At 36.0% G+C, this 26,437-nt stretch overlaps 2 protein-coding genes across 2 annotated transcripts; both read right to left on the bottom strand.

Annotated features, from left to right (window-relative positions):
- Window positions 1–14,756: 14,756 nt before the first annotated feature.
- On the bottom strand, window positions 14,757–16,563 carry LOC113294305 (codeine O-demethylase-like). The gene is made up of 4 exons (XM_026542701.1): window positions 16,254–16,563; window positions 15,931–16,178; window positions 15,355–15,685; window positions 14,757–15,243 (listed from the first exon to the last, which is right to left on the bottom strand). Exons 1-4 carry the CDS (start codon window positions 16,521–16,523, stop codon window positions 14,998–15,000), a joined length of 1,095 nt encoding a protein of 364 aa, XP_026398486.1. The 5' UTR covers window positions 16,524–16,563; the 3' UTR covers window positions 14,757–14,997.
- Window positions 16,564–23,096: 6,533 nt separating this feature from the next.
- Window positions 23,097–24,926, bottom strand: LOC113294301 (codeine O-demethylase-like). The gene is made up of 4 exons (XM_026542697.1): window positions 24,593–24,926; window positions 24,270–24,517; window positions 23,694–24,024; window positions 23,097–23,582 (listed from the first exon to the last, which is right to left on the bottom strand). Exons 1-4 carry the CDS (start codon window positions 24,860–24,862, stop codon window positions 23,337–23,339), a joined length of 1,095 nt encoding a protein of 364 aa, XP_026398482.1. The 5' UTR covers window positions 24,863–24,926; the 3' UTR covers window positions 23,097–23,336.
- Window positions 24,927–26,437: the final 1,511 nt, after the last annotated feature.

The raw sequence follows: 26,437 nt of genomic DNA, 5'->3' as shown, positions 1-26,437 counted from the left end.
CTATAATTGTTTGGAATAAATATATGAATTGTGTGAATGATTAATGGTGGAATCCTGAGTCCTAGTGTCTCTTGATCCTGTGACAAATATTGTGTATATATTTTTATTTATAAATCTTTTCAAGTCCGAGCAACGAACTCTTATTTACCGCACGAGAAATACTATAACACTCCACATCCATCAAAAAAATCAATCTATCATCTTCAACTTCTAAATTCTCACTGCCAAAATACTGAAAATATGATGGAATTGAAAACGGGTTAACTGATCGAAGGCTTAAAACCTTAGAAACGAAACCGTTTTAGCCATCGCTTCTTAGCCATCGCTTCTCAAATAGAATACTCTCCAGATAGAAAGGAAAAACAAAGATAAGAAGAAAGAATTAGGTGGAGGCGCAACTAGGGTTATATGTTGCAGAGGAAGATACAGGTCCTGAAATTTTCTGTTTCAGATTTTCCGATATGTGAATAAGAACACGACGACATTTTAGTTAGGTTTAGATCTCGAGGTAACGACGTTATATAACGTCCAGTTAAGTATCCAGTGTAAACCAAGTGTAACAAATTGTTTAGGCACAAAAACTTGTAGAAACTATTGTCCACCCACGTTTTTGCTAACGTTGTTACTAATGGACAGTTAAATACTGGGTGTAAACAGAGTGTAATTCAAATTTTCATGCTCAAACCAATAGATTCCCGTCACTTGTCCTCTCCAAAAATTTCTCTAGTTCAAAGCTTTTATCTCATTTAATTTGAGAGGGTGTCACACTCACCATGCGACGTGGGAGCTCATATGACTTGGTGTTTTAAAGGAGGGGAGATTGCCTTAACACCCTCACCCATATAATATTTTTTTATTTCAAAATGGAATAAATTTGATCCCCTAAATTGGATCAACAATGAAAGCGGATCCATGTAAATGGAGTGAACTTGGCGTGAGTCCAATACACATCATCTGACATGGAGTCAGTCACGCTACTATTACACCACAAGTTCAACATTGAAAGAAGCATGCTTATACTAATCCAAGAAAATATTGTCAATAATATGAGTTGATTGGATCAACAACAGTAGTTGATCCCAAAAAATTGGGTCAACAACATGAGTTCATCCCATAAATGGGATCAACAACCGTAGTTGACCCATAAAAAATTGGGTCAACAATCGTAGTTGATCTCATAAATGGGATCAACAGTAACAATTAATCCCACAAAAACATATAAACAATAACAAATGATCATCATCTGTCGCTTCATAAATAACATTACTGAATTCAGATGCAGAAAAATCCCATTTAAATTTCCTTAGCAAGAACTGGTAAGTAATATACTAATGATTTTTAACAAACCAAGTGTTGTACATGTTAGTTCATTATCCCATCCAAAAGCCACTACTCAAAACACATTACATCACCTATAATCCAATACAGCCAGCAACAATTTTCATTAATTAATGCAATCATAGTTTATGACAGTTCAAGTAAATGTCGTACTTGATAATAATTTACTTATGTAAAGAGTTCCAAACATAAAACTACCGTCCACAATAGCACAACTAACTTTTAGTACATCATTTAGGAAATCAGTGGTCACAAATTTTAGTCGAAGTAAATATGTATGGCACGGAGAATCAAGATAACTTACTGCTATACTAATGTCCAAACTTAAACCATACAAGCATCAAAAGAACGAATCGAATACATAATACCGAGTAAAATACAGCAAGAAATCTAATTAGACTAAACATACTTAGTAGTTAAAAGACCATCAGTAAATCTACCAATAAAAATGACATTGATTAGAATCCCCATTCATGATGCTGGAAGGTTTAGGATGCAACTGTGGAAACTAGAAAAATTGTTCCATATGGGCTACTAAATGGATTTGCATGGAAAACTATGAAACTACAAGACTTCTCCTGCATATATTGTAACAAAATGACATGCTTTTCCATTCGTAAAAGTGCCAACAAAATCAAATATGATTGAGGTGACTGAAATCAGGTAAATGCATATGAATTCATACCAATTTACCTTGGCACCATCTTGCAGATGAAAGAGAACAAATTTTTCTTTCATAATTTGTAAGGAAACTTCAGATTATATCCTAATATCAAACATAAAAATGCTTTTATTACTAATTCATCAATCCATCACATAGGTACCAACGAAGAATCACTTCGAAGATTAAAATCAAACCCATATCATAAATTAAAGTACCAAATTGTAATGAAACACATTTTTTATTGTTTTACCTTTTGATCTTTTCACTATCAGCTGAAACTATCTTTCAATTTGTCTTTTGACGATTGAATCTTCAGATCCAATTTTCATCATCTCTTTCCAATTGATACATACAATTCTTTAAAAACTAAGATCATCAATTTTAGGTTATTCAAGCCAAATCCAGTTGATATTAAAATGAATCTAATGTTTTTTTTTATGCTCGAGATTAGTTTCTTGCTGATTCATTACTATATTTGAGATTTACAGTGAAAATCGATCGATCTGGTGGGGATGATGGCGATGGTGGGTTTAGTATGAGTATCTGAGGTGGTGAAGGAAATGGAAGTGGTGCTGGAATGGTGGTGATGACGATGAAAATGGTGGTGGTTGTTGTGGTTCGGAGATGAGAGAGAGAAAATCAGAAAGGAAACGATAGGTTTCCTTTTTGTTTAGAGGAGAACAAACTAGATTCACGTGGAGGGTAGATTTGACATGAATGGAAGAATATACTCCCTCCATCCCCTATATATAGGCGGAAAAGTGAAATTCTCTTATGTTCCCTGGTTTACCCTCATCAATTCCAATATGAAAAATATCAATTTATTAAGAGTTTTTATCCATTAGAAAGTGTAATTGTTTTTGGGAATTATTAAAGGCATTAACTAAGTTTGTTAATATCATGTTCTTTAATAAGGGTAAACATGGAAGAAACCACATTGAAATTGGTTTTATACCTATTTATAGGGACTAAAAAATTTTACTTCTCCACTTTTATAATGGGGACGGAGGAAGTATTTTTATCCGAATGGAAAGGGACATATTTATTGTTGGCAAGGATATTTATGAAGGCCCAATAAAAATATTTATTCAATTACCACTATAGAAAATGAAAATGATAGATTGACCGGGAGAATGTATAGCGTGCAAGACACCTAGCCTCACTATTACCCTTTTGGTGGTGGGGGTGGGGGGAACCAGTATATTTCTTCTTGCTAAGTTTTGTTAATTAAGGATGAATTGAAGTTTTATTAGTTATATATCCTTTTGGAGCTTTTATCATCATGATTTGTTTTCATTATATTAGGGTTTATGAATAATTCTAATTAGTGTTAGGTCCTAGGTGAGGCGAGGCGCCAAGCTTATCGCCTAGCGCCCTAGGCGATCACTAATTCACTTTATGCTTTAGACTTCTACGACAGATTGATGTAACACTAAATTGTTAAATAACGAAAGAAGTCAGGCCGGCCTAAGAGAACCTTCATGGCTGAAAAGTAATCAACTTACAAGAAAAATACAACAAAAGTGAATATCATGCTCTTTCTCACATATATGAAGACACGAATTCAATCAAACACATCTATCTCTACTGCCACGTCTCCAATTCCTAATCATCCACCACTAGCAGCATGCCCGACATGTCCGTTACCTTAAAACTACATAATCACCTAATTCTCTTAATACTTGATTTTATTTGTTTCCATATTTTGATCATTGATTGTCCATGGTAATTGATTTTTCATTAATGTGTATATAAAGTTTCCATATTTTGATCATGCATTGTCCATGCAATGGGTTGGTATTGCCGCGATAACGAGGTTTCCATATTTTAACGGTTGATTGGGGTGAAGGTTATACGTAGCAATTTTGCACCCCTGTATCTCGTTTGATTTCACCTTTATACGTCGATGAAGAGTTGATGCTGCACCATTTATTCCGTGCACCATGGTCTTCCTAGAAGCATGTCATATGATGACTCCGCGTCTACTACGTACAACGTTACCTGTATTTCAATTTCTCTTAAAGGTATACATATAATCACCTCACCTTTTGGCTTTGTGATCGCCTTATTAAAACCGTGAATATTGCATGTAGGCGGCATTAGGTCTGCGTCACTATATCCCATGTTTTTGAACGCGCTATAAAATAGGATGTTGATGGTTTTTCAAATGATGTTGTAAAAGTGGTAAAAACTGGGTTCTTTTCAGACTTGTGAAGGAAATAATTTTTAGACTTAATAAAAAATTAAAGATAAAACAAATTAAATTCAAAGGTGATGTAAATATTATGGAAAGACCAGGGGTTAGGATTTCACCATTCACCAAACTTCATGTGATTCAATAATAATTATTATCATGCAATTCTAGACGTTATAATTCAAATCAAAAAAAATTGTGATTCTAATCATTGCCTAAATCAGATTTTCAAAACATCCATTGTTAATCGCAAGCATGAAATATCAAAAGCAAGAAACCAAGCATATTTCATCAAGAAAAAACACAATTAATTAATAAAAATCATTTATTCAATTTTCATTCGGTGCAATTAATCATAAAAGGATTGCATAAATAAATTTAAATGAATTTTACCACATAACTTTTGGAAGAATGGCTTCCTCCATCACCCCTGGGATTGGGTTTAGCTCCTCATCCCAAAACCACACTCACAAGATGTATTCATGGCTAAAATGGTGTTTTTATTGATGTATATAAGATGAAACAGGAATTAGCAAAGCTGTAGAAGTGTTAAAGCGTCACTGTTACAAAGGGGTAAGTGTTTTTGAGACTGCTGTAAACGATAAGGCTTTACTGCTGTATAAGAACGATACTTGTTCTGCTTTTAAGACTGTCGAAGAACGACGGACTCTGCGAGTCTGTTCTTCGTCTTCTTCTTCCTCCTCGAGCAGCAGCAGCAACAATACCTCATGTAACTTCTTCTTCTCGTCTCTCGTGAACTCCCAACTCTCTCCTAAAGGTTTCTAAAAACTTTCCTATGACTCGACCCAACACTTATATAGCTACCAAACCCCCAAAAATCTCGAGTGAATCCGACTTCTTCTTTTTTTTCTCTTCTCTGCGCTGTTGAGAGAATATCTCTCCTGTCATCTCCCTGTACGCGTTTTTTAGCTATAAACTTTCCCCAAGACTCTCCCAGGACTTGAATAATACTATAGAGAGTCTATCCAGCATGAGACTCGCCCAAAACTCTCTCAAAAAATCTTTGAAACTTCAACAGAAAATACGTGTCCCTGTTTGGACTTCGTGTGATTTTTCCGACTTATCCAGCCCAATTGGCTGGGTCTAGACGATTTAAACAGGCCCCTTATGTCTTGTAGAGTCCATACATACCAAATACACCCATTGAATCGCTCTAAAACAGCTCCAAGATGGAACACAAAATCTGCCAGTTCTTGCATGCATTTTCCCGCCATTTTTTCAGTTTGAAACTATGAAGATGACCTCCCCTTATCCAGTTCGAGAGTCCCTTTAGAACATGCCCTGAAATGGGGTGCCCCTTATCCAACTTAGTGGTGCCTTTCGCAATTCTTCCGGGATGTTTTCCGCACTTCTTTGGGGTTCCTCCGGGGTATTTATGGGGTACTTCCGGTACACTTCTGGGGCGCTTCCGGTACACTATCAACGGAGGTCCAAATGCCACATTTTTAGCCAATTTCGCCGCAAAGCCTTATTTTTCCAAAAACACCTACAAATAAATAAAATAACCAAATAAGTACAAATTGGAGCACTAACAATGTATACAATTAAATGCGTCTATCAAATACCCCAAACTTATTATTTGCTAGTCCCGAGCAAATCAAATAGAAAATAAAATCCTAACTCACTGTCGCAGGCATCGTCGATTGCATTTAGCGTATGCAATAAGCCTTTAAACCCCTAGGTGGCCCTAGTGGCCGAGTTAAAGTCTCGGGAGGGCTTACCAGAGATATACCCACAAAACCTTTACTCCTAATTGGTCACAAGTATCCAAAGAGCTATGAGGACATACATATTCTCAACCTATCTCCAAGTAACTAGAATGCCAGAGAAATTAAAGGTGTCAGCTCTAAAGCTAACTGAAGAAAAGGGGAGACACATCCACACGACTGCTAGATAATGAGATATCCGCTATACAACTAGATAAACATTGTAAGATGCGTCCGCTGCTTTACAGCTGGATAAGATTAGGAGAGAGATAAAAATGAGAGGGACATCTGCTATACAGCTGGACTAATTACGTGTGATGAGTTAAACCAGTGCTAGAAAGATCTTATGTCAGATTGAAAGCAGACTAACAAAGCAACCAAAATGCATCTTTCTTCGACTCTCTCACAGTGCCCAGTAGAAACAACGCCTTCTTCGGTCTTCAACTGTTGATGATAAACTCTCGAACCTCATAGAACCTTGACAATTAACTCTTCTCTTCTATTTCTTGCTTGACTTATAAATTTCTTCTTCCCTATGGCCTTATTGAACAAAAAGAACGTAATGATGTTTCATTATTTTTTTTTCATTTTTTTTTTTTTTTTTTGATATAATATTACAAGACAAAAATTTACATGGCCATGAGAGAAGGACTTTCAAAACTTGGATCTTCGCAACTTGTGATGTCTTGGTATCATGGATTCTAACAACTTATATCATTTTCTCTTATAACTTCAACTTTGATTTTTGAATTATTCTTTTCTATTGTTGCTTCTAAACCTAAAACGTCTTCACTTTCTTCATAGATTTTGATGTCGCTCCGCTTGTTGATGATGATAAGTTTCTACTGAGAGAGAGTCGCAATCCAGTAACTAAGACTACATTGTGAGGTTGCTTTGTCTTTCTGGCATTTCCTGACCTACTTTCCTTTCCATCATGTATGGTTAGGTCCATCACGGTTACCCTCTAAAAAGAACAAGTTCTCTCCTGAATTTCAAGGATCTCAATGTCTTTTTATCTAATGTCTCAATAAGTTGTTATCTGTAGCATTCCAATTTCTATCTTTTCGGTGAGAAACAATATGTAAACTTAGCTAATCGGATACCATGTGACGCTAGAAGTTTCAAAAATGCGACTAAAATGTTTCTCCCATACCCCCAAACTTAAATCTAACATTGTCCTCAATGTTCTAAAGATAAAATTAAAAGCATGAACAAGGAAAAACTGTTACCACTTGAAGCAAAAGAGATAAGGAAAGATATTACCGTGTCGCAAGAATATTGGGTTACCTCCCAAGAAGTGCTAAGTTTAAAGTCTTCAGCCAGACGTAGGAAAGGTATTAGTCACCACGTAGAATCATATAGTAGTAGCCGGAATAACTGTGGGTCATCTGGATCAAAAAGTGTTACCCACAAGAAGAGGAAACTGCAACAGACCAAGAAGATACCGAACATACCCTTGCTTAAGACAACTACATATAGTTGTGGTTCAGGTTCAGGCTCTATTAAAGGGTCTAAATAAAAGGTTTTCATCGGTAGGATTTCCTCAAAGATAAGATCCGGTTCAGGTATTAGAGTCTGGAAAAACTCAACTAAGAACTTATAAGCACATAACAACAACCTGAATAACTGGGGATCCTCTAAGTCAATCATATTTGACTCACACAGCTGACCACAATGAAAGAGGTGGTCTTCCTTAAGAAAATGTGTCGACCCTAATATCCTAAAGTTATTAGGTTTAGTCTCAAAACTTAATAACCGACACATCTTAAAATCAAAAGTTCCCACAATTGGTAGAAAAGTTTTTGGTGGGAAAACAAAGTCAATCTTGGTATTATTGCCTGGGCTAACCTCATCAACCAAAGAATGGGTTTCTAACAGTTGAGACTCTTGTTGAATATTATTAAGTTCGGGAAAACGAGTACGAAGATAGTCTTGTAAGATGGTTGAGGAATTGATGTCAAGTCCCACGTGAGGGATTTTTGTAAGAGTTAAAGAACATGGAGAATGATAATCACCCCCAAACTTAGAGTTTTCGGCGTCTCTAGGTAGACTGGTCATAATCTCCCTAATTTCTAGGTCATCAGATTCCTGAAAGTGGGCGATTGATTTTTCTAAGTCAGGTTCATCCCCGCTAATCTCTACGAGTTCATCTAAGACTATTGTTTCTAAATCGTTTGATTCGAAAACAGTACTCTCAAGATAAACTGGTTCCTCTAAACCATCATCAGTTTCGTAATCATCGTCTAAAACGTGGGTATTTCTAGTCAAATCCTCGTCCTTTTGAATAGGTAAATAATTATTAAAATTATTTGGATTTGAACTAGAAATATCATTATAATCATCATCACCATCCTCCTCCTCATCATCATCACAATATAATTTTTTATATTCACGAATTCTCAAGCTTTGTTCCCAACTACATGGTCTATGTTTATAATATTTCTCATACATCGTTAGAGGTGATTCCTCAATAAAAGTTGGAGTATCCATATATCGCTGCCCACGCATATATTCACCAAGAGTCATTTCCGAAGACGTCTCTTGATAACGAGAATTTCTAGACATATATTCTCGCAACGTCATCGCAGGTGGCGTCTCCTCAAAAGGATTCATCACCGAAGAAATATAAACTACAGAAGGATTCTATACAATCACAAACAAGGCCGACTCGACTCCACCAAAGCAAACCTAAAGATTTCTAGCAAACAAAAAGCATGATGGATCCACTTAGATTGTTTCTAGACCAGCTTCTATCTCTCGAAGGGGAATTTGTTACAGTTTAAGAAAACCCTTCTGGAATCAATCTGAGTTAAAGTAAGTTGAATTGAGGCGAGGGAAGCTCAGTGGAGCTTTGATACCCAAGGCCTCACCGCCATCACAAGGCGGCGCAGTCACGCATTCAACTAACAGAAACCATTATGAACTTCGAGATTGCTTAAAAGGTAACCAATATCCTTCGAAATTTTTTCCTAACAAGCTCGATACCCTATAGGTCTCTTTCTAATCATATTTTTAAAGCCTGGGTTCGCGTTAGGTTTTGTTTTCCTAAGATGGGCAAGAAGATAACGGTGATGAAATCCGAACCCTTATCTTGTTTAGGCCAGGCCTTGCCCTTTACTAGGAAAATAAAGACAGTCTGGTTCGTCCTCAAACAATTAGCACCTTAAGGAGTACAGTAACTCGCTTGCAGGGGATTCGCGAGTGTTTCGATTGGACTTATCTCCCGTACCAGACGGGGGATGAACCGTTGAAGTCAACTCGGGCCATGACTCCTATGCCGTGTGCGAACCCGAGGGGCCGAGACGATATCGTAATCGTCGTCCTTCCCTGCAAACAGTTTGTATTTAAGGATACCTTTCCGTAGGGTTGAAAAAAAAATAAAAAAAAATGTCCAAAAGTCCAGAATAAAGTCCAAATAAAAAGTCCAAAAATTACAAAAATTATGAAAAATAAAGCCTATTTACAAATTCTAAAAATAAATAAATAAAAGCTATATACAAAAAAAATAATAATAAAAATTAAGTCCTAAAAAAAAATTATGTCTTTTTTTTTTTTTCTTCTCTTTTAGCTTTAAGCTTTTTGTTCCCAAGTCCTTAGTATTCCACTTCGAACCTGTAAATCAAAGACACAAAAGAAACGTAAAAAGGAACAAATAAAAATAATAAACAAATAATAAGTAAAAAAAAAATCTAAAAAAAAAAAAATGCTACCTAAACACAAATCCGCGTCGGCTGCGCCAAAAATTTGATGGTTTTTCAAATGATGTTGTAAAAGTGGTAAAAACTGGGTTCTTTTCAGACTTGTGAAGGAAATAATTTTTAGACTTAATAAAAAATTAAAGATAAAACAAATTAAATTCAAAGGTGATGTAAATATTATGGAAAGACCAGGGGTTAGGATTTCACCATTCACCAAAATTCATGTGATTCAATAATAATTATTATCATGCAATTCTAGACGTTATAATTCAAATCAAAAACAATTGTGATTCTAATCATTGCCTAAATCAGATTTTCAAAACATCCATTGTTAATCGCAAGCATGAAATATCAAAAGCAATAAACCAAGCATATTTCATCAAGAGAAAACACAATTAATTAATAAAAATCATTTATTCAATTTTCATTCCGTGCAATTAATCATAAAAGGATTGCATAAATAAATTTTACCACATAACTTTTGGAAGAATGGCTTCCTCCATCACCCCTGGGATTGGGTTTAGCTCCTCATCCCAAAACCACACTCACAAGATGTATTGATGGCTAAAATAGGTGTTTTTATTGATGTATATAAGATGAAACAGGAATTAGCAACGCTGTAGAAGTGTTACAGCGTCACTGTTACAAAGGGGTAAGTGTTTTTGAGACTACTGTAAACGATAAGCCTTTACTGCTGTATAAGAACGATACTTGTTCTGCTTTTAAGACTTTCGAAGAACGACGGACTCTGCGAGTCTGTTCTTCGTCTCTTCTTCCTCCTCGAGCAGCAGCAGCAGCAACAACAATACCTCTTGTAACTTCTTCTTCTCGTCTCTCGTTAACTCCCAACTCTCTCCTAAAGGTTTCTAAAAACTTTCCTATGACTCGACCCAACACTTATATAGCTACCAAACCCCCAAAAATCTCGAGTGAATCCGACTTCTTCTTTTTTTTCTCTTCTCTGCGCTGTTGAGAGAATATCTCTCCTGTCATCTCCCTGTACGCGTTTTTTAGCTATAAACTTTCCCCAAGACTCTCCCAGGAGTTGAATAATACTATAGAGAGTCTATCCAGCGTGAGACTCGCCCAAAACTCTCTCAAAAAATCTTTGAAACTTCAACAGAAAGTACGTGTCCCTGTTTGGACTTCGTGTGATTTTTCCGACTTATCCAGCCCAATTGGCTGGGTCTAGACGATTTAAACAGGCCCCTTATGTCTTGTAGAGTCCATACATACCAAATACACCCATTGAATCGCTCTAAAACAGCTCCAAGATCGAACACAAAATCTGCCAGTTCTTGCATGCATTTTCCCGCCATTTTTTCAGTTTGAAACTATGAAGATGACCTCCCCTTATCCAGTTCGAGAGTCCCTTTAGCACATGCCCTGAAATGGGGTGCCCCTCATCCAACTTAGTGGTGCCTTTTGCAATTCTTCCGGGATGTTTTCCGCACTTCTTTGGGGTTCCTCCGGGGTATTTATGGGGTACTTCCGGTACACTTCTGGGGCGCTTCCGATACACTATCAACGGAGGTCCAAATGCCACATTTTTAGCCAATTTAGCCGCAAAGCCTTATTTTTCCAAAAACACCTACAAATAAATAAAATAACCAAATAAGTACAAATTGGAGCACTAACAATGTATACAATTAATATATACTAGACACATAAATGCGTCTATCAGATGTCCACAGAGATCCCTGTATGTATCAAGGTTCGATCTATAGCCCATTCTTCTGATGTTTTCGCACCATCTCAGCTTTTGCTTTTCCTGTCAGGTACAGTGACAATCAATGCATATTTTGCTATTCATTCAGGGGTGCTTCTTTATCAACAGTCAGGATCTTCCTTCCTTCATAGTCGCTTGTGTGTTTTTCCCGTAATTCCTGCGTGAAAATCTGCGAAATTCAAAATCGATTTTGTTATTCAATTGCACTAAAGACGTCTGCCTCCTCTTCTTTCTCCTATGATCCTTATTGTCTTTACTTGTTCATTTTGTTCCTGTTTACTCTGCGCGTTCCTGTATAACCATGTTTCCATTGTTGTTCCGCCTCCTTCATCAGCGGATCTTCTATTCCCTTTCTTGAAATAGATTGTTAGATCCTAAGATTTCGCCTGATTTCCTGTAGTAAATTGAAAGAGTAGAGATTCTTCACAAAATATACTCTTATATTTGTGAAAACTTTTATCAATCATGAGTTCGTTAAATCAAATATGTGTGTTTAAGCACTCTTAAGAAATCTTTTTGCGCTAAAAGTTCTCAAAACTCCATAAAAGCACCAAATAAAATCTCTTTTATAAAAACAAGATTAACAAAAGGTTTTTAGTTTTTCTAGAAATCTAAACAGGCAGGGATGATCCCTATTACTCATCCGAACTGTATTTTAGTGCCAAAATGTAGTCGCAGGAAATCCCATAACTACACCATAATGATAATCTGTCAAACAATCTAAGAAACTATGATGAAATACTCAAGATCTATTGTTAAAAACATAGAAAAAATACAAATGAGAAATGATGAAACCCTAACTTGGGAAACAAATAATACTCTCTCTCCTAAAATTCTAGGTTATGCTCGCTAAAAAGATCTCTCCCTTTTACAATGGTAGTTGGTCCTTTTTATAGGAGTTTACATAGTGGAGGACAGCTAATAAATCCCCTATTTTCGGATCTGACATGTGTCAAAGTCGCTTGGACATTTACATTGCCGCACAGATTCTTTGCTGACGCATAGATCTTCAAACTTTTATCGTGATTTAGTGACATCATCAAATTCGTCATCTTGGATATATAATGCGCGTTCGTCTTCGCATAGTGTTAAATATATTAATTCGCGTAACTAATAAATGTGAGGAAACATAGCGAATACAAGCATGAAATAATAAAAGTATAGGAGGAAACGTAATTTTGTGCTTAAACGTAATTTTTGGTGCAAACACCTTTTTTATTTTTATTTTTTTTTTGTCTCCGAAGGGGAAGAAGAAAACATTGGCAGTAGAAAAGATGTGGGACATGTGTAAATACAAACAAAAATCATTCTAGTTGTTGCATTATTTCATTTTGAGCCACCAGGTTAAGTTAATAAGAGTAGGGCTGCACAACGGATAGGGTGGGTAGGATATGGCCCATTTCGCAACCCTACCCGCTAACTGGCGGATAAGAAATTTTTTACCCGCCACCCTACCCGCCATTAAACGGGTAATATCCTACCTGATCCGTTAACTGGCGGGTCGGGTAGGATAGGGTGGCGGGTATAACCATTTTTTTTTTTTCAAATTTTTTTTAAACCTTATACGTTAAATGTTTACAAGCTTGTTTTTTTCAATTCTGAATCACTGTTTACAAACTGTTTAAAAGCTAGACTTCAGATCAAAAACATAAAATCAAACTAGTTTTTTTCAACCAACTTGGTGTGAAATTTTTTTTTTCTTCAGAGGATCCTCATATTCATGTCTCATCAAACGGTTATATGACCTGCACCAAAAGATCCTCATACTGACCTTCTTCTTCAATCATCATCTACGATGATGGAATAAGTACTAAGATCACCAAATAAATCTGCATACATGAAAAAATTCAACCTCAAATTAGGCGAGCAAACACAAATACGTATCAAGGGCTTTAACATGTGCAGGCCAGTGTAGAAAATAAGAACACATGTAAGTATACTAAAATAGACTTCACAACAGTAATACTACTGCGAGAAACAATAAAATTGAAAGCTATTCGCTGGTTGTTAGAGCTTCAAAAAGTATCAAATTGTTAACGTTTGACATATCCATAGGTTTATTTCATGGCTCATAGTTCGCATTACTCCAAAATTACGTATTCCATGTGTATTGCCAGTAATCTAAAACCGTCAATGTCACCAAACTACGTATTCAATATACCTAATTCCATTAGGGAAGCAACTAAACAAACCTAGATGCTCTATCAACAATCAAGGCATTCAGAATCCACAACTAACTACTGCAACTATGTCATCCAAGTGAAAGTAACATATAGTGTTGTATCTAATTCTATGAAACAAGACCAGTAACTAAATTCACAACTTCCATGATGCATAATTCAGAAAAGACCTTTAGCAAAAGGCTAAAAGTTGTTAACAACGGATCAGTAGGTTATTGTCATTTGTATTTTTGGTGAGAATATTATTCCCAGTTATGATCCGTAGTTTTATAAAGATTCAGCAAAAGGCTAAAACTACAGATCATGCATAATCTAAATGAAGAAGTCATAACTGGCTTGTAGTATACAGAGAAATCCTAATTCCCACGTTCTATTTCAGTAGTATAGGGTTTTTCATAAAAATTTCAAAATCAGTTACTAATATAAAATACAAAATCTAATTAACACATCAACACCTTAATGAAAGCCTAATCCAAAAGAACAGATCGAAACCCAAATCAAAACACAAATTGAAAGCTTTAAACACTTACATCTTCAGATCGAAACCCCCAAAACCTCAAACTGCACTTGCAGCCTGAAACCCTAAATTCTCTTCTGCAGAGATAAGAAAGTTGATTGAGATGAGCAAAAAATATATTCAAACACATAACGATACACAAATCGAACACACACATCACTTACATCTTCAGCTTCAGATCGAAACCCAGACTTCACTTCGCTACTGCAGAGACGAGGAGATGAAAAGGTTCGAATGAAAAGAGATGAAATGGTTCGATAGAAAGTAAAATCCATTCAAGGGTTACTTTGTCTTTTACCCCTAATATGTTTTAAAATAACAAAAAAATAGGCAGGAGGAGAAAACAATACAAGGGTTACTTTGTCTTTTCAGTATTAGACGGGTAGGCGGGTAGGGTAGGGTAATTTCGTGCTTTACCCGTCATCCTACCCATTTAACGGCGGGTGAAAAAATCTCTAACCGTCACCGTACCCGCCAAATAATGGATAGGATAGGATAAAGTTACAACACTGGCGGGTAGGATAGAATTGGCGGGTATGGATAGGGTATGTGCACCCCTAAATTAGAGTCACTTGTTCTTTCTTGATTAGCTGGCTATCGATGATGTCCGGACATTAATTAATATAATATTTATTAATATTTTTATTTTGAGTGTTACGTCAATAGTTTGACTTAATCGCCAACGACAGCTACAAGTATCATTCCTTAATTTTTAGAATATTGGGTACCATACTAAGTTGTTATTTGCTGGGTACCAAAATTAATTTATTGGAAAAACAGGAACTACATTGCAAATGAAATTACTAGCTGGAGCTCTGAAAATACTCGATCGTTCCACTTTTATACTGATGTTGTCACAGATTACAGGTAGAAAGAGAGCAGTGTCGTCTAAAACAACTATCTCATTATTCGATAAATCATGTCGGATTGTTGTATTAATCATCAGTTTCTCACATCCTCATGCAGTCAAGAAATGATTTTCCATCGAGGTTCCTTGAAAGACCTTCCTTCAAAAGATCCTCAAATCTACCAGCACTTTTGAACACAGCAGGTGTTTCTGGTCTGATCAAGCTTGATATCGGGCCTATCTCCAACTCTAGTTGAGGGCTATGAAATGTTGCGATGGAGAGCCTTTCCTTTGTTGAATTTATTACTCCCCGATGATCGACGCTGCGGTGAACTCCATTGGTCATTATCTGTAGAAGGGAAAAAACATTAAGCAATTAAGCAGGTTTTCGTGTATATATAGTCACCGCCAGTAGTGCTCTCTTACAACAAGGGCAGACCAGTAAGCCATGTATAAATACCTCCCAAATGTCTCCAACATTCACTATGAATGCGTCTGGTAGAGGTTTGATTGAAATCCACTTGTCTTCTTTTCTTATTTGTAATCCTTCAACTTCATTGAGTTGAAGGAGGATTGTCAAACCGTCAAAATCCGAGTGTGGCGTAATACCAATTACACGCTCTGGTTGAGGACAAGGAGGATAATAATTCATCCTCATTGATTGCATCCCATCTTCAAACATCTCTGTTATAGCCTCCTTAATATCAATTACTTCTATAGCTTTTCCCATCATCTCAAAGAGAACCATAGATAGTTTTTTCATCTCTGATGAGTAGGATTCTATTGTCTCCCTGCAAAAAGGAGAGGTAAATTCATTAGGAATCATATAAAGAGTATTAATCGTACATGCAACTTCAATATATTTTCCATCTAATATTATAGCTAGGAAATGCATGCTTGATGTTTGGATTGGCACGACATGCATAATACCTTTTTATATCTGCAGAAAGATCCTATAAAGAGTGTTATTAAGCATTTTGTGTCTTAACTGATCCAAAAATTAAATTAAAAGATGAGGGTGTGTCGAAATAACAACCTGAGAGGCAGAGGGAGGTTTGGAAATAAATGAGGCTTCCTTAAATGGAGTGGAAGAGTGTTGATGAAAAACATGTCTGCCCAGTCAAGTTTTTGGTTCTCTGATACAAGAAAGGCTTGTCCAAATCCTTCAACATCTCCATCTCTCTGTCCATACTTGGTTTTCTCATTCAGTGGAAGGTTAAAGAAACTATGAATTTCTGATTTTACATTGTCTACCAATAAAGCGTCGACTCCATGGTTTACCAACTGAAAAATAATTAAGCAGATTAATTAGCGGTGCTAACTAGTAAAACGCAAATAAAAATTGACATATTTACGTACCTGAAAGAAACCCCATTCTTTGCAAGAATAATGAAGCCTATCCAATTCTGACTTTCCAATTGCTGGTTCTGGAGATAGTAAATTTTGCAAATCGATGACAGGAACTGTTTCATCATCTATTTCAGATGCACCCATAGTCATCAACAGCAGATTTTCATCGTTGGTGCATACGTATCGAGATGGAACTTCTGCAAACGTGAGTTCAGCTAATTCCTGAACACTTGGTATTGACAAACCATTACCTAGCTTCATAAGTGTTGGTGTCTCCATGAATTCTTTAAATCTCTTTCTTATAAGGACTTGAGAGAATGTGAAGTCTATGTCTTTGTTTCTCTTTAGTGGATGATATATATATTATCGATCACTCTCTAATGACACTTTCTTCTAGAACCACACGGTTCATGCGTGTTGTGTTTGGTTTTGATCTCTATTTTAAAAAAGGACAAGCTAGCAGATATGCAATTATCAGACGTTCTGCAAAACATGTGGATGAGTCTGAACACAAACATTAATTTCATCTAGATAGCATCCACAACTAGTTATCATTTTGATTTAGTACCGCAGAAGATAAAATTTTCAATTTCCAATCCAACCCAACTGCGATAAAACAAATCCATTGCTGCCACAACCGTCCGTGAATTTTTAATTAGTAATCGTACACAATTTTGGCTGCCTCCATAGGTTATTGCCTTTGTTCCTTAGCTGAAAGATAACAACCGTCCGTGACAACCATTTGGAAAGGACCATTACAATAAATGAAAACGCAACAGGTTGCAATTTGCAAATTAATCGAGAACGTGACACCTCAGGGGGCTGGAAACCCGAGAAACCCATTACAGCGGCAAACAAAATGCGACGAAGATTTTATTTTCTATTTATTGAAGATATCCAACACCGCCGACAATTATGTAAGGTAGGACAACCAATAAAGGAGGGGTTAAAGGAGGGGAGATTGCCCATTCTTCTGATGTTTTCACGCCGTCTCAGCTTTTGCTTTTCCTGTCAGGTACAGTGACAACCAATGCATCTTTTGCCATTCATTCAGGGGTGCTTCTTTATCAACAGTCAGGATCTTCCTTCCTTCATAGTCGCTTGTGTGTTTTTCCTTTAATTCCTGCGTGAAAATCTGCGACATTCAAAATCGATTTTGTTATTCAATTGCACTACAGACGTCTGCTTCCTCTTCTTTCTCCTATGATCCTTATTGTCTTTACTTGTTCATTTTGTTCCTGTTGACTCTGCGCGTTCCTGTATAACCCTGTTTCCATTGCTGTTCCGCCTCCTTCATCAGCGGATTTTCTGTTCCCTTTCTTGAAATAGATTGTTAGATCCTAAGATTTCGCCTGATTTCCTGTAGTAAATTGAAAGAGTAGAGATTCTTCACAAAATATACTCTTATATTTGTGAAAACTTTTATCAAATCATGAGTTCGTTAAATCAAATATGTGTGTTTAAGCACTCTTAAGAAATCTTTTTGCGCTAAAAGTTCTCAAAACTCCATAAAAGCAGCAAATACAATCTCTTTTATAAAAACAAGATTAACAAAAGGTTTTAGTTTTTCTAGAAATCTAAACAGGCAGGGATGATCCCAATTACTCATCCGAACTGTATTTTAGTGCCAAAATGTAGTCGCAGGAAATCCCATAACTACACCATAATGATAATCTGTCAAACAATCTAAGAAACTATGATGAAATACTCAAGATCTATTGTTAAAAACATAGAAAAAATACAAATGAGAAATGATGAAACCCTAACTTGGGAAACAAATAATACTCTCTCTCCTAAAATTCTAGGTTATGCTCGCTAAAAAGATCTCTCCCTTTTACAATGGTAGTTGGTCCTTTTTATAGGAGTTTACATAGTGGAGGACAGCTAATAAATCCCCTATTTTCGGATCTGACATGTGTCAAAGTCGCTTGGACATTTACATTGCCGCACAGATTCTTTGCTGACGCATAGATCTTCAAACTTTTATCGTGATTTAGTGACATCATCAAATTCGTCATCTTGGATATATAATGCGCGTTCGTCTTCGCATAGTGTTAAATATATTAATTCGCGTAACTAATAAATGTGAGGAAACATAGCAAATACAAGCATGAAATAATAAAAGTATAGGAGGAAACGTAATTTTGTGCTTAAACGTAATTTTTGGTGCAAACACCTTTTTTATTTTTATTTTTTTTTTGTCTCCGAAGGGGAAGAAGAAAACATAGGCAGTAGAAAAGGTGTGGGAGATGTGTAAATACAAACAAAAATCATTCTAGTTGTTGCATTATTTCATTTTTAGCCACCAGGTTAAGTTAATTAGAGTAGGGCTGCACAACGGATAGGGTGGGTAGGATATGGCCCATTTCGCCACCCTACCCGCTAACTGGCGGATAAGAAATTTTTTACCCGCCACCCTACCCGCCATTAAACGGGTAATATCCTACCTGATCCGTTAACTGGCGGGTCGGGTAGGATAGGGTGGCGGGTATAACCATTTTTTTTTTTTCAAATTTTTTTTAAACCTTATACGTTAAATGTTTACAAGCTTGTTTTTTTCATTTCTGAATCACTGTTTACAAACTGTTTAAAAGCTAGACTTCAGATCAAAAACATAAAATCAAACTAGTTTTTTTCAACCAACTTGGTGTGATAATTTATTTTTTCTTCAGAGGATCCTCATATTCATGTCTCATCAAACGGTTATATGACCTGCACCAAAAGATCCTCATATTGACCTTCTTCTTCAATCATCATCTACGATGATGGAATAAGTACTAAGATCACCAAATAAATCTGCATACATGAAAAAATTCAACCTCGAATTAGGCCAGCAAACACAAATACGTATCAAGGGCTTTAACCTGTGCAGGCCAGTGTAGAAAATAAGAACACATGTAAGTATACTAAAATAGACTTCACAACAGTAATACTACTGCGAGAAACAATAAAATTGAAAGCTATTCACTGGTTGTTAGAGCTTCCAAAAGTATCAAATTGTTCACGTTTGACATATCCAGAGGTTCATTTCATGGCTCATAGTTCGCATTACTCCAAAATTACGTATTCCATGTGTATTTCCAGTAATCTAAAACCGTCAATGTCACCAAACTACGTATTCAATATACCTAATTCCATTAGGGAAGCAACTAAACAAACCTAAATGCTCTATCAACAATCAAGGCATTCAGAATCCACAACTAACCACTGCAAATATGTCATCCAAGTGAAAGTAACATATAGTGTTGTACCTAATTCTATGAAACAAGACCAGTAACTAAATTCACAACTTCCATGATGCATAATTCAGAAAAGACATTTAGCAAAAGGCTAACAGTTGTTAACAGCGGATCTGTAGGTTATTGTCATTTGTATTTTTGGTAAGAATATTATTGCCAGTTATGATCTGTAGTTTTATAAAGATTCAGCAAAAGGCTAAAACTACAGATCATGCATAATCTAAATGAAGAAGTCATACCTGGCTTATGACTTCTTCATTTCGGTTTGCATATACTGTACATTGTTTTCAACTTTCTATAAAAATCACATTGACCAAACTATGCAACAACACGAGCGAATATGCTTAAAGCAGGACTATCACTAAGCACATAAGGTTGCAAAGAGGAGGAAACCAAAAAAACAAAAGGTATTTCTACCGTAGCAATTAAAACACAATCCATACAATGAGCAACCTTAGAACATTATGGAATTTTGATGTTCAACATGAACTTCGAAAAATCCTAATGTTACATTCAACCAAAAATCCACAACATTGCAAGAAAATCATAAATGAAGATAAGACACCGAATTTTTTCTTATATACCAAAGCAACAGATAGTAAGTAACAAGAATTTTTTGATGTTCAGCATGAACGCCGAATTTTTTCTTATGTACCAAAGCAACAGATAGTAAGTAACAAGAATATACAGGTTTAGAAAATTTGAGATGCTATAAGGCTCATTAGTAGGGCAAGTTAGTTAGAAGCTAATCTGGCAATGTGTTACCTTGCGATGTTCTTTTAAGTCAAACTATCTGTGAGAGAACATGTTTTTCTAAAGTAACATATAGTATTGTACCAAAAATTGCTTCTAAATGTATTTTTGGTGAGAATATTAGGTTATTGGCAGTTATGATCTATAGTTTTATAAAGATTCAGCTTAACCACATAAGCATTGTATCTCTCAGAACTTCACAAACTCCGCACGAATGAAATTCTGGACCTCCACCACAATTGAAGCAGCAATGCGAGTCTACCAGATTTAAATTGACACAGATTAGACCAACCTTCTAAATTTTATATAGGTCTACCAACAAATCCTAGACATTTTATGATATTCTAGATAGAGATTAGACCAACCTTCTAAATTTTATATAGGTCTACCAACAAATCCTAGCATTGACTTATCTCGCTATTTTAAAGTATTACATTTCTTACAACTGCCTAGAGAAATTACACGTCTGCATCTTTTGGAAACATAAAATAGATATTTTCAAGATCCCATCGATGAGACCCAGAAAATGACAACCTTGGAGAATCCGAGTTACATATTTATACAATACAATATGTTAAATGCTTGTGTACATATAACATAAACAATGTAAGTACCATGCTACATATCTGTATGTGTATGTACAGAACATGAACAAAAACATAACAGAAGAGAGGTGGTGATATGCTTACTACAAATCCAGGGCTCCACAGTTTCGCAAATTGAGGAACCTTTCCAACACAATCAGGGTGATAAAGCTTTACAACAGTCCCTGTAAAACAGTCACAAAGGAGCTAAGTCAGGTATAAGTACCAGTTGCTAACTATAACATACTACTTTGTACATGAGAGATATTTGATGTCTATATTGGGATTTCTAGCTTTTTACACAGGGTTCTTGATACAATATGGCTTCTAACCACACTAATATAACATAACAAAGATCTCCACATTCCAACAATGAAATAGAAACATCACTCTTAACATAACCTTCAAAGACTACATAAAATTACTCTTTTACGCTCGTAATACTTTCTACTAGCAAACTTCAACACAAAACTTAATCCATTTGAGTTCATTCATGATAACTACACCCAAACTGGAAAATACTAACTGACAGTAACACCCGTATATCAACAACACCTAAGGTGAAATTTATCAACCAATGCATTTCCTACCAATGCAGTCATTAATTACGAAATACAAAGGTATCTACTTCATATTACTTCTCTAAAAATTTGGATTCACAAAGTAGAAAATCTATACATGGAAAAGGTTCTTTAAAAAACATATATGTTTTCAAAATACCACCAGATTCTCCACAATGTGGAAGGACATGTCACAAGCAGTAATCTCTTTCGTTGACTCTCATCTCTCCCTGGATGAGAATAAGAACTCTTAAGGGGTATGAGTGTCTAATCATGCTCATCATATGTGAGATGTATAGGTTTTTTAACAAGGTATAAGCTCTGCTCCCTGAAACAATCTGTAATAGAACAAACCTACTTTTTGTTCTCTAAATTCATTTATTGAATTATGTTAAGAATTGTTTTATAAGACAAAAGGTTCCATAAGCTACACTTAAGTCAGTTGATTTACTTGAACAACAGTTGACCATATATCATGCATGTTAAACAACGGACAACTAGAAGCAAAGACACGAAAATTCATCTTAAATTATCAAAGATACAGATCAAGAAATGTGTCTATAAGGGAGGGAACCAAACCTGATAACGATACTTAACAGTTCAAAGCCTAAGCAGATTGCAAGTGAGGGAAAATGGTCACCAACATCGTTTCTCTTAAGAAATATCTGTATGCATAATCAAATAGATGAAGCAAAGAGTTAATACACAATACATCAGGGCAGCCACATAGCAATCTAATTCAAAACACTTACATTATGGAAAACCAAGTATAATCAAATAGATGAGGCAAAGAGGGTTTTATATAACAAAGCAAACAAACCCAAGCAAAAGAATACAGAGAAATCCTAATTCCCACGTTCTATTTCAGTAGTATAGGGTTTTTCATAAAAATTTCAAAATCAGTTACTAATATAAAATAGAAAATCTAATTAACACATCAACACCTTAATGAAAGCCTAATCCAAAAGAACAGATCGAAACCCAAATCAAAACACAAATTGAAAGCTTTAAACACTTACATCTTCAGATCGAAACCCCCAAAACCTCAAACTGCACTTGCAGCCTGAAACCCTAAATTCTCTTCTGCAGAGATAAGAAAGTGGATTGAGATGAGCAAAAAATAGATTCAAACACATAACGATACACAAATCGAACACACACATCACTTACATCTTCACCTTCAGATCGAAACCCAGACTTCACTTCGCTACTGCAGAGACGAGGAGATGAAATGGTTCGAATGAAAAGAGATGAAATGGTTCGATAGAAAGTAAAATCCATTGAAGGGTTACTTTGTCTTTTACCCCTAATATGTTTTAAAATAACAAAAAAATAGGCAGGAGGAGAAAACAATACAAGGGTTACTTTGTCTTTTCAGTATTAGACGGGTAGGCGGGTAGGGTAGGGTAATTTCGTGCTTTACCCGTCATCCTACACATTTAATGGCGGGTAAAAAAATCTCTAACCGTCACCCTACCCGCCAAATAATGGGTAGGATAGGATAAAGTTACAACACTGGCGGGTATGGTAGAATTGGCGGGTATGGATAGGGTATGTGCACCCCTAAATTAGAGTCACTTGTTCTTTCTTGATTAGCTGGCTATCGATGATGTCCAGACATTAAATAATATAATATTTATTAATATTTTTATTTTGAGTGTTACGTCAATAGTTTGACTTAATCGCCAACGACAGCTACAAGTATCATTCCTTAAATTTTAGAATATTGGGTACCATACTAAGTTGTTATTTGCTGGGTACCAAAATTAATTTATTGGAAAAACAGGAACTACATTGCAAATGAAATTACTAGCTGGAGCTCTGAAAATACTCGATCGTTCCACTTTTATACTGATGATGTCACAGATTACAGGTAGAAAGAGAGCAGTGTCGTCTAAAACAACTATCTCATTATTCGATAAATCATGTCGGATTGTTGTGTTAATCATCAGTTTCTCACATCCTCATGCAGTCAAGAAATGATTTTCCATCGAGCTTCCTTGAAAGACCTTCCTTCAAAAGATCCTCAAATCTACCAGCACTTTTGAACACAGCAGGTGTTTCTGGTCTGATCAAGCTTGATATCGGGCCTATCTCCAACTCTAGTTTAGGGCTATGAAATGTTGCGATGGAGAGCCTTTCCTTTGTTGAATTTATTACTCCCCGATGATCGACGCTGCGGTGAACTCCATTGGTCATTATCTGTAGAAGGGAAAAAACATTAAGCAATTAAGCAGGTTTTCGTGTATATATAGTCACCGCCAGTAGTGCTCTCTTACAACAAGGGCAGACCAGTAAGCCATGTATAAATACCTCCCAAATGTCTCCAACATTCACTATGAATGCGTCTGGTAGAGGTTTGATTGAAATCCACTTGTCTTCTTTTCTTATTTGTAATCCTTCAACTTCATTGAGTTGAAGGAGGATTGTCAAACCGTCAAAATCCGAGTGTGGCGTAATACCAATTACACGCTCTGGTTGAGGACAAGGAGGATAATAATTCATCCTCATTGATTGCATCCCATCTTCAAACATCTCTGTTATAGCCTCCTTAATATCAATTACTTCTATAGCTTTTCCCATCATCTCAAAGAGAACCATAGATAGTTTTTTCATCTCTGATGAGTAGGATTCTATTGTCTCCCTGCAAAAAGGAGAGGTAAATTCATTAGGAATCATATAAAGAGTATTAATCGTACATGCAACTTCAATATATTTTCCATCTAATATTATAGCTAGGAAATGCATGCTTGATGTTTGGATTGGCACGACATGCATAATACCTTTTTATATCTGCAGAAAGATCCTATAAAGAGTGTTATTAAGCATTTTGTGTCTTAACTGATCCAAAAATTAAATTAATAGATGAGGGTGTGTCGAAATAACAACCTGAGAGGCAGAGGGAGGTTTGGAAATAAATGAGGCTTCCTTAAATGGAGTGGAAGAGTGTTGATGAAAAACATGTCTGCCCAGTCAAGTTTTTGGTTCTCTGATACAAGAAAGGCTTGTCCAAATCCTTCAACATCTCCATCTCTCTGTCCATACTTGGTTTTCTCATTCAATGGAAGGTTAAAGAAACTATGAATTTCTGATTTTACATTGTCTACCAATAAAGCGTCGACTCCATGGTTTACCAACTGAAAAATAATTAAGCAGATTAATTAGCGGTGCTAACTAGTAAAACGCTAATAAAAATTGACATATTTACGTACCTGAAAGAAACCCCATTCTTTGCAAGAATAATGAAGCCTATCCAATTCTGACTTTCCAATTGCTGGTTCTGGAGATAGTAAATTTTGCAAATCGATGACAGGAACTGTTTCATCATCTATTTCAGATGCACCCATAGTCATCAACAGCAGATTTTCATCGTTGGTGCATACGTATCGAGATGGAACTTCTGCAAACGTGAGTTCAGCTAATTCCTGAACACTTGGTATTGACAAACCATTACCCAGCTTCATAAGTGTTGGTGTCTCCATGAATTCTTTAAATCTCTTTCTTATAAGGACTTGAGAGAATGTGAAGTCTATGTCTTTGTTTCTCTTTAGTGGATGATATATATATATCGATCACTCTCTAATGACACTTTCTTCTAGAACCACACGGTTCATGCGTGTTGTGTTTGGTTTTGATCTCTATTTTAAAAAAGGACAAGCTAGCAGATATGCAATTATCAGACGTTCTGCAAAACATGTGGATGAGTCTGAACACAAACATTAATTTCATCTAGATAGCATCCACAACTAGTTATCATTTTGATTTAGTATACCGCAGAAGATAAAATTTTCAATTTCCAATCCAACCCAACTGCGATAAAACAAATCCATTGCTGCCACAACCACAACCGTCCGTGAATTTTTAATTAGTAATCGTACACAATTTTGGCTGCCTCCATAGGTTATTGCCTTTGTTCCCTAGCTGAAAGATAACAACCGTCCGTGACAACCATTTGGAAAGGACCGTTACAATAAATGAAAACGCAACAGGTTGCAATTTGCAAATTAATCGAGAACGTGACACCTCAGGGGACTGGAAACCCGAGAAACCCATTACAGCGGCAAACAAAATGCGACGAAGATTTTATTTTCCATTTATTGAAGATGTCCAACACCGCCGACAATTATGTAAGGTAGGACAACCAATAAAGGAGGGGTTAAAGGAGGGGAGATTGCCCATTCTTCTGATGTTTTCACGCCGTCTCAGCTTTTGCTTTTCCTGTCAGGTACAGTGACAACCAATGCATCTTTTGCCATTCATTCAGGGGTGCTTCTTTATCAACAGTCAGGATCTTCCTTCCTTCATAGTCGCTTGTGTGTTTTTCCTTTAATTCCTGCATGAAAATCTGCGACATTCAAAATCGATTTTGTTATTCAATTGCACTACAGACGTCTGCTTCCTCTTCTTTCTCCTATGATCCTTATTGTCTTTACTTGTTCATTTTGTTCCTGTTGACTCTGCGCGTTCCTGTATAACCCTGTTTCCATTGCTGTTCCGCCTCCTTCATCAGCGGATCTTCTGTTCCCTTTCTTGAAATAGATTGTTAGATCCTAAGATTTCGCCTGATTTCCTGTAGTAAATTGAAAGAGTAGAGATTCTTCACAAAATATACTCTTATATTTGTGAAAACTTTTATCAAATCATGAGTTCGTTAAATCAAATATGTGTGTTTAAGCACTCTTAAGAAATCTTTTTGCGCTAAAAGTTCTCAAAACTCCATAAAAGCAGCAAATACAATCTCTTTTATAAAAACAAGATTAACAAAAGGTTTTAGTTTTTCTAGAAATCTAAACAGGCAGGGATGATCCCAATTACTCATCCGAACTGTATTTTAGTGCCAAAATGTAGTCGCAGGAAATCCCATAACTACACCATAATGATAATCTGTCAAACAATCTAAGAAACTATGATGAAATACTCAAGATCTATTGTTAAAAACATAGAAAAAATACAAATGAGAAATGATGAAACCCTAACTTGGGAAACAAATAATACTCTCTCTCCTAAAATTCTAGGTTATGCTCGCTAAAAAGATCTCTCCCTTTTACAATGGTAGT

Source organism: Papaver somniferum, chromosome 7 (genome assembly GCF_003573695.1).
Source record: "Papaver somniferum cultivar HN1 chromosome 7, ASM357369v1, whole genome shotgun sequence".
NCBI lineage: Eukaryota > Viridiplantae > Streptophyta > Magnoliopsida > Ranunculales > Papaveraceae > Papaver > Papaver somniferum.
The sequence above is the reverse complement of the archived record's forward strand: the minus strand, read 5'-3'. Positions and strand labels throughout refer to the sequence as shown.

Excerpts from the sequence above, each read along its gene's own strand:
- LOC113294305 (XM_026542701.1), bottom strand. The coding sequence starts at position 16,523 with ATGGAGACACCAACACTTATGAAGCTAGGTAATGGTTTGTCAATACCA. Across the intron at positions 16,179-16,253 it reads AAGAATGGGGTTTCTTTCAG|TTGGTAAACCATGGAGTCGA; the intron begins GTACGTAAATAT and ends ATTATTTTTCAG. Across the intron at positions 15,686-15,930 it reads AACCTCCCTCTGCCTCTCAG|GGAGACAATAGAATCCTACT; the intron begins GTTGTTATTTCG and ends TCCTTTTTGCAG.
- LOC113294301 (XM_026542697.1), bottom strand. The coding sequence starts at position 24,862 with ATGGAGACACCAACACTTATGAAGCTGGGTAATGGTTTGTCAATACCA. Across the intron at positions 24,518-24,592 it reads AAGAATGGGGTTTCTTTCAG|TTGGTAAACCATGGAGTCGA; the intron begins GTACGTAAATAT and ends ATTATTTTTCAG. Across the intron at positions 23,583-23,693 it reads ATGTTGGAGACATTTGGGAG|ATAATGACCAATGGAGTTCA; the intron begins GTATTTATACAT and ends TCCCTTCTACAG.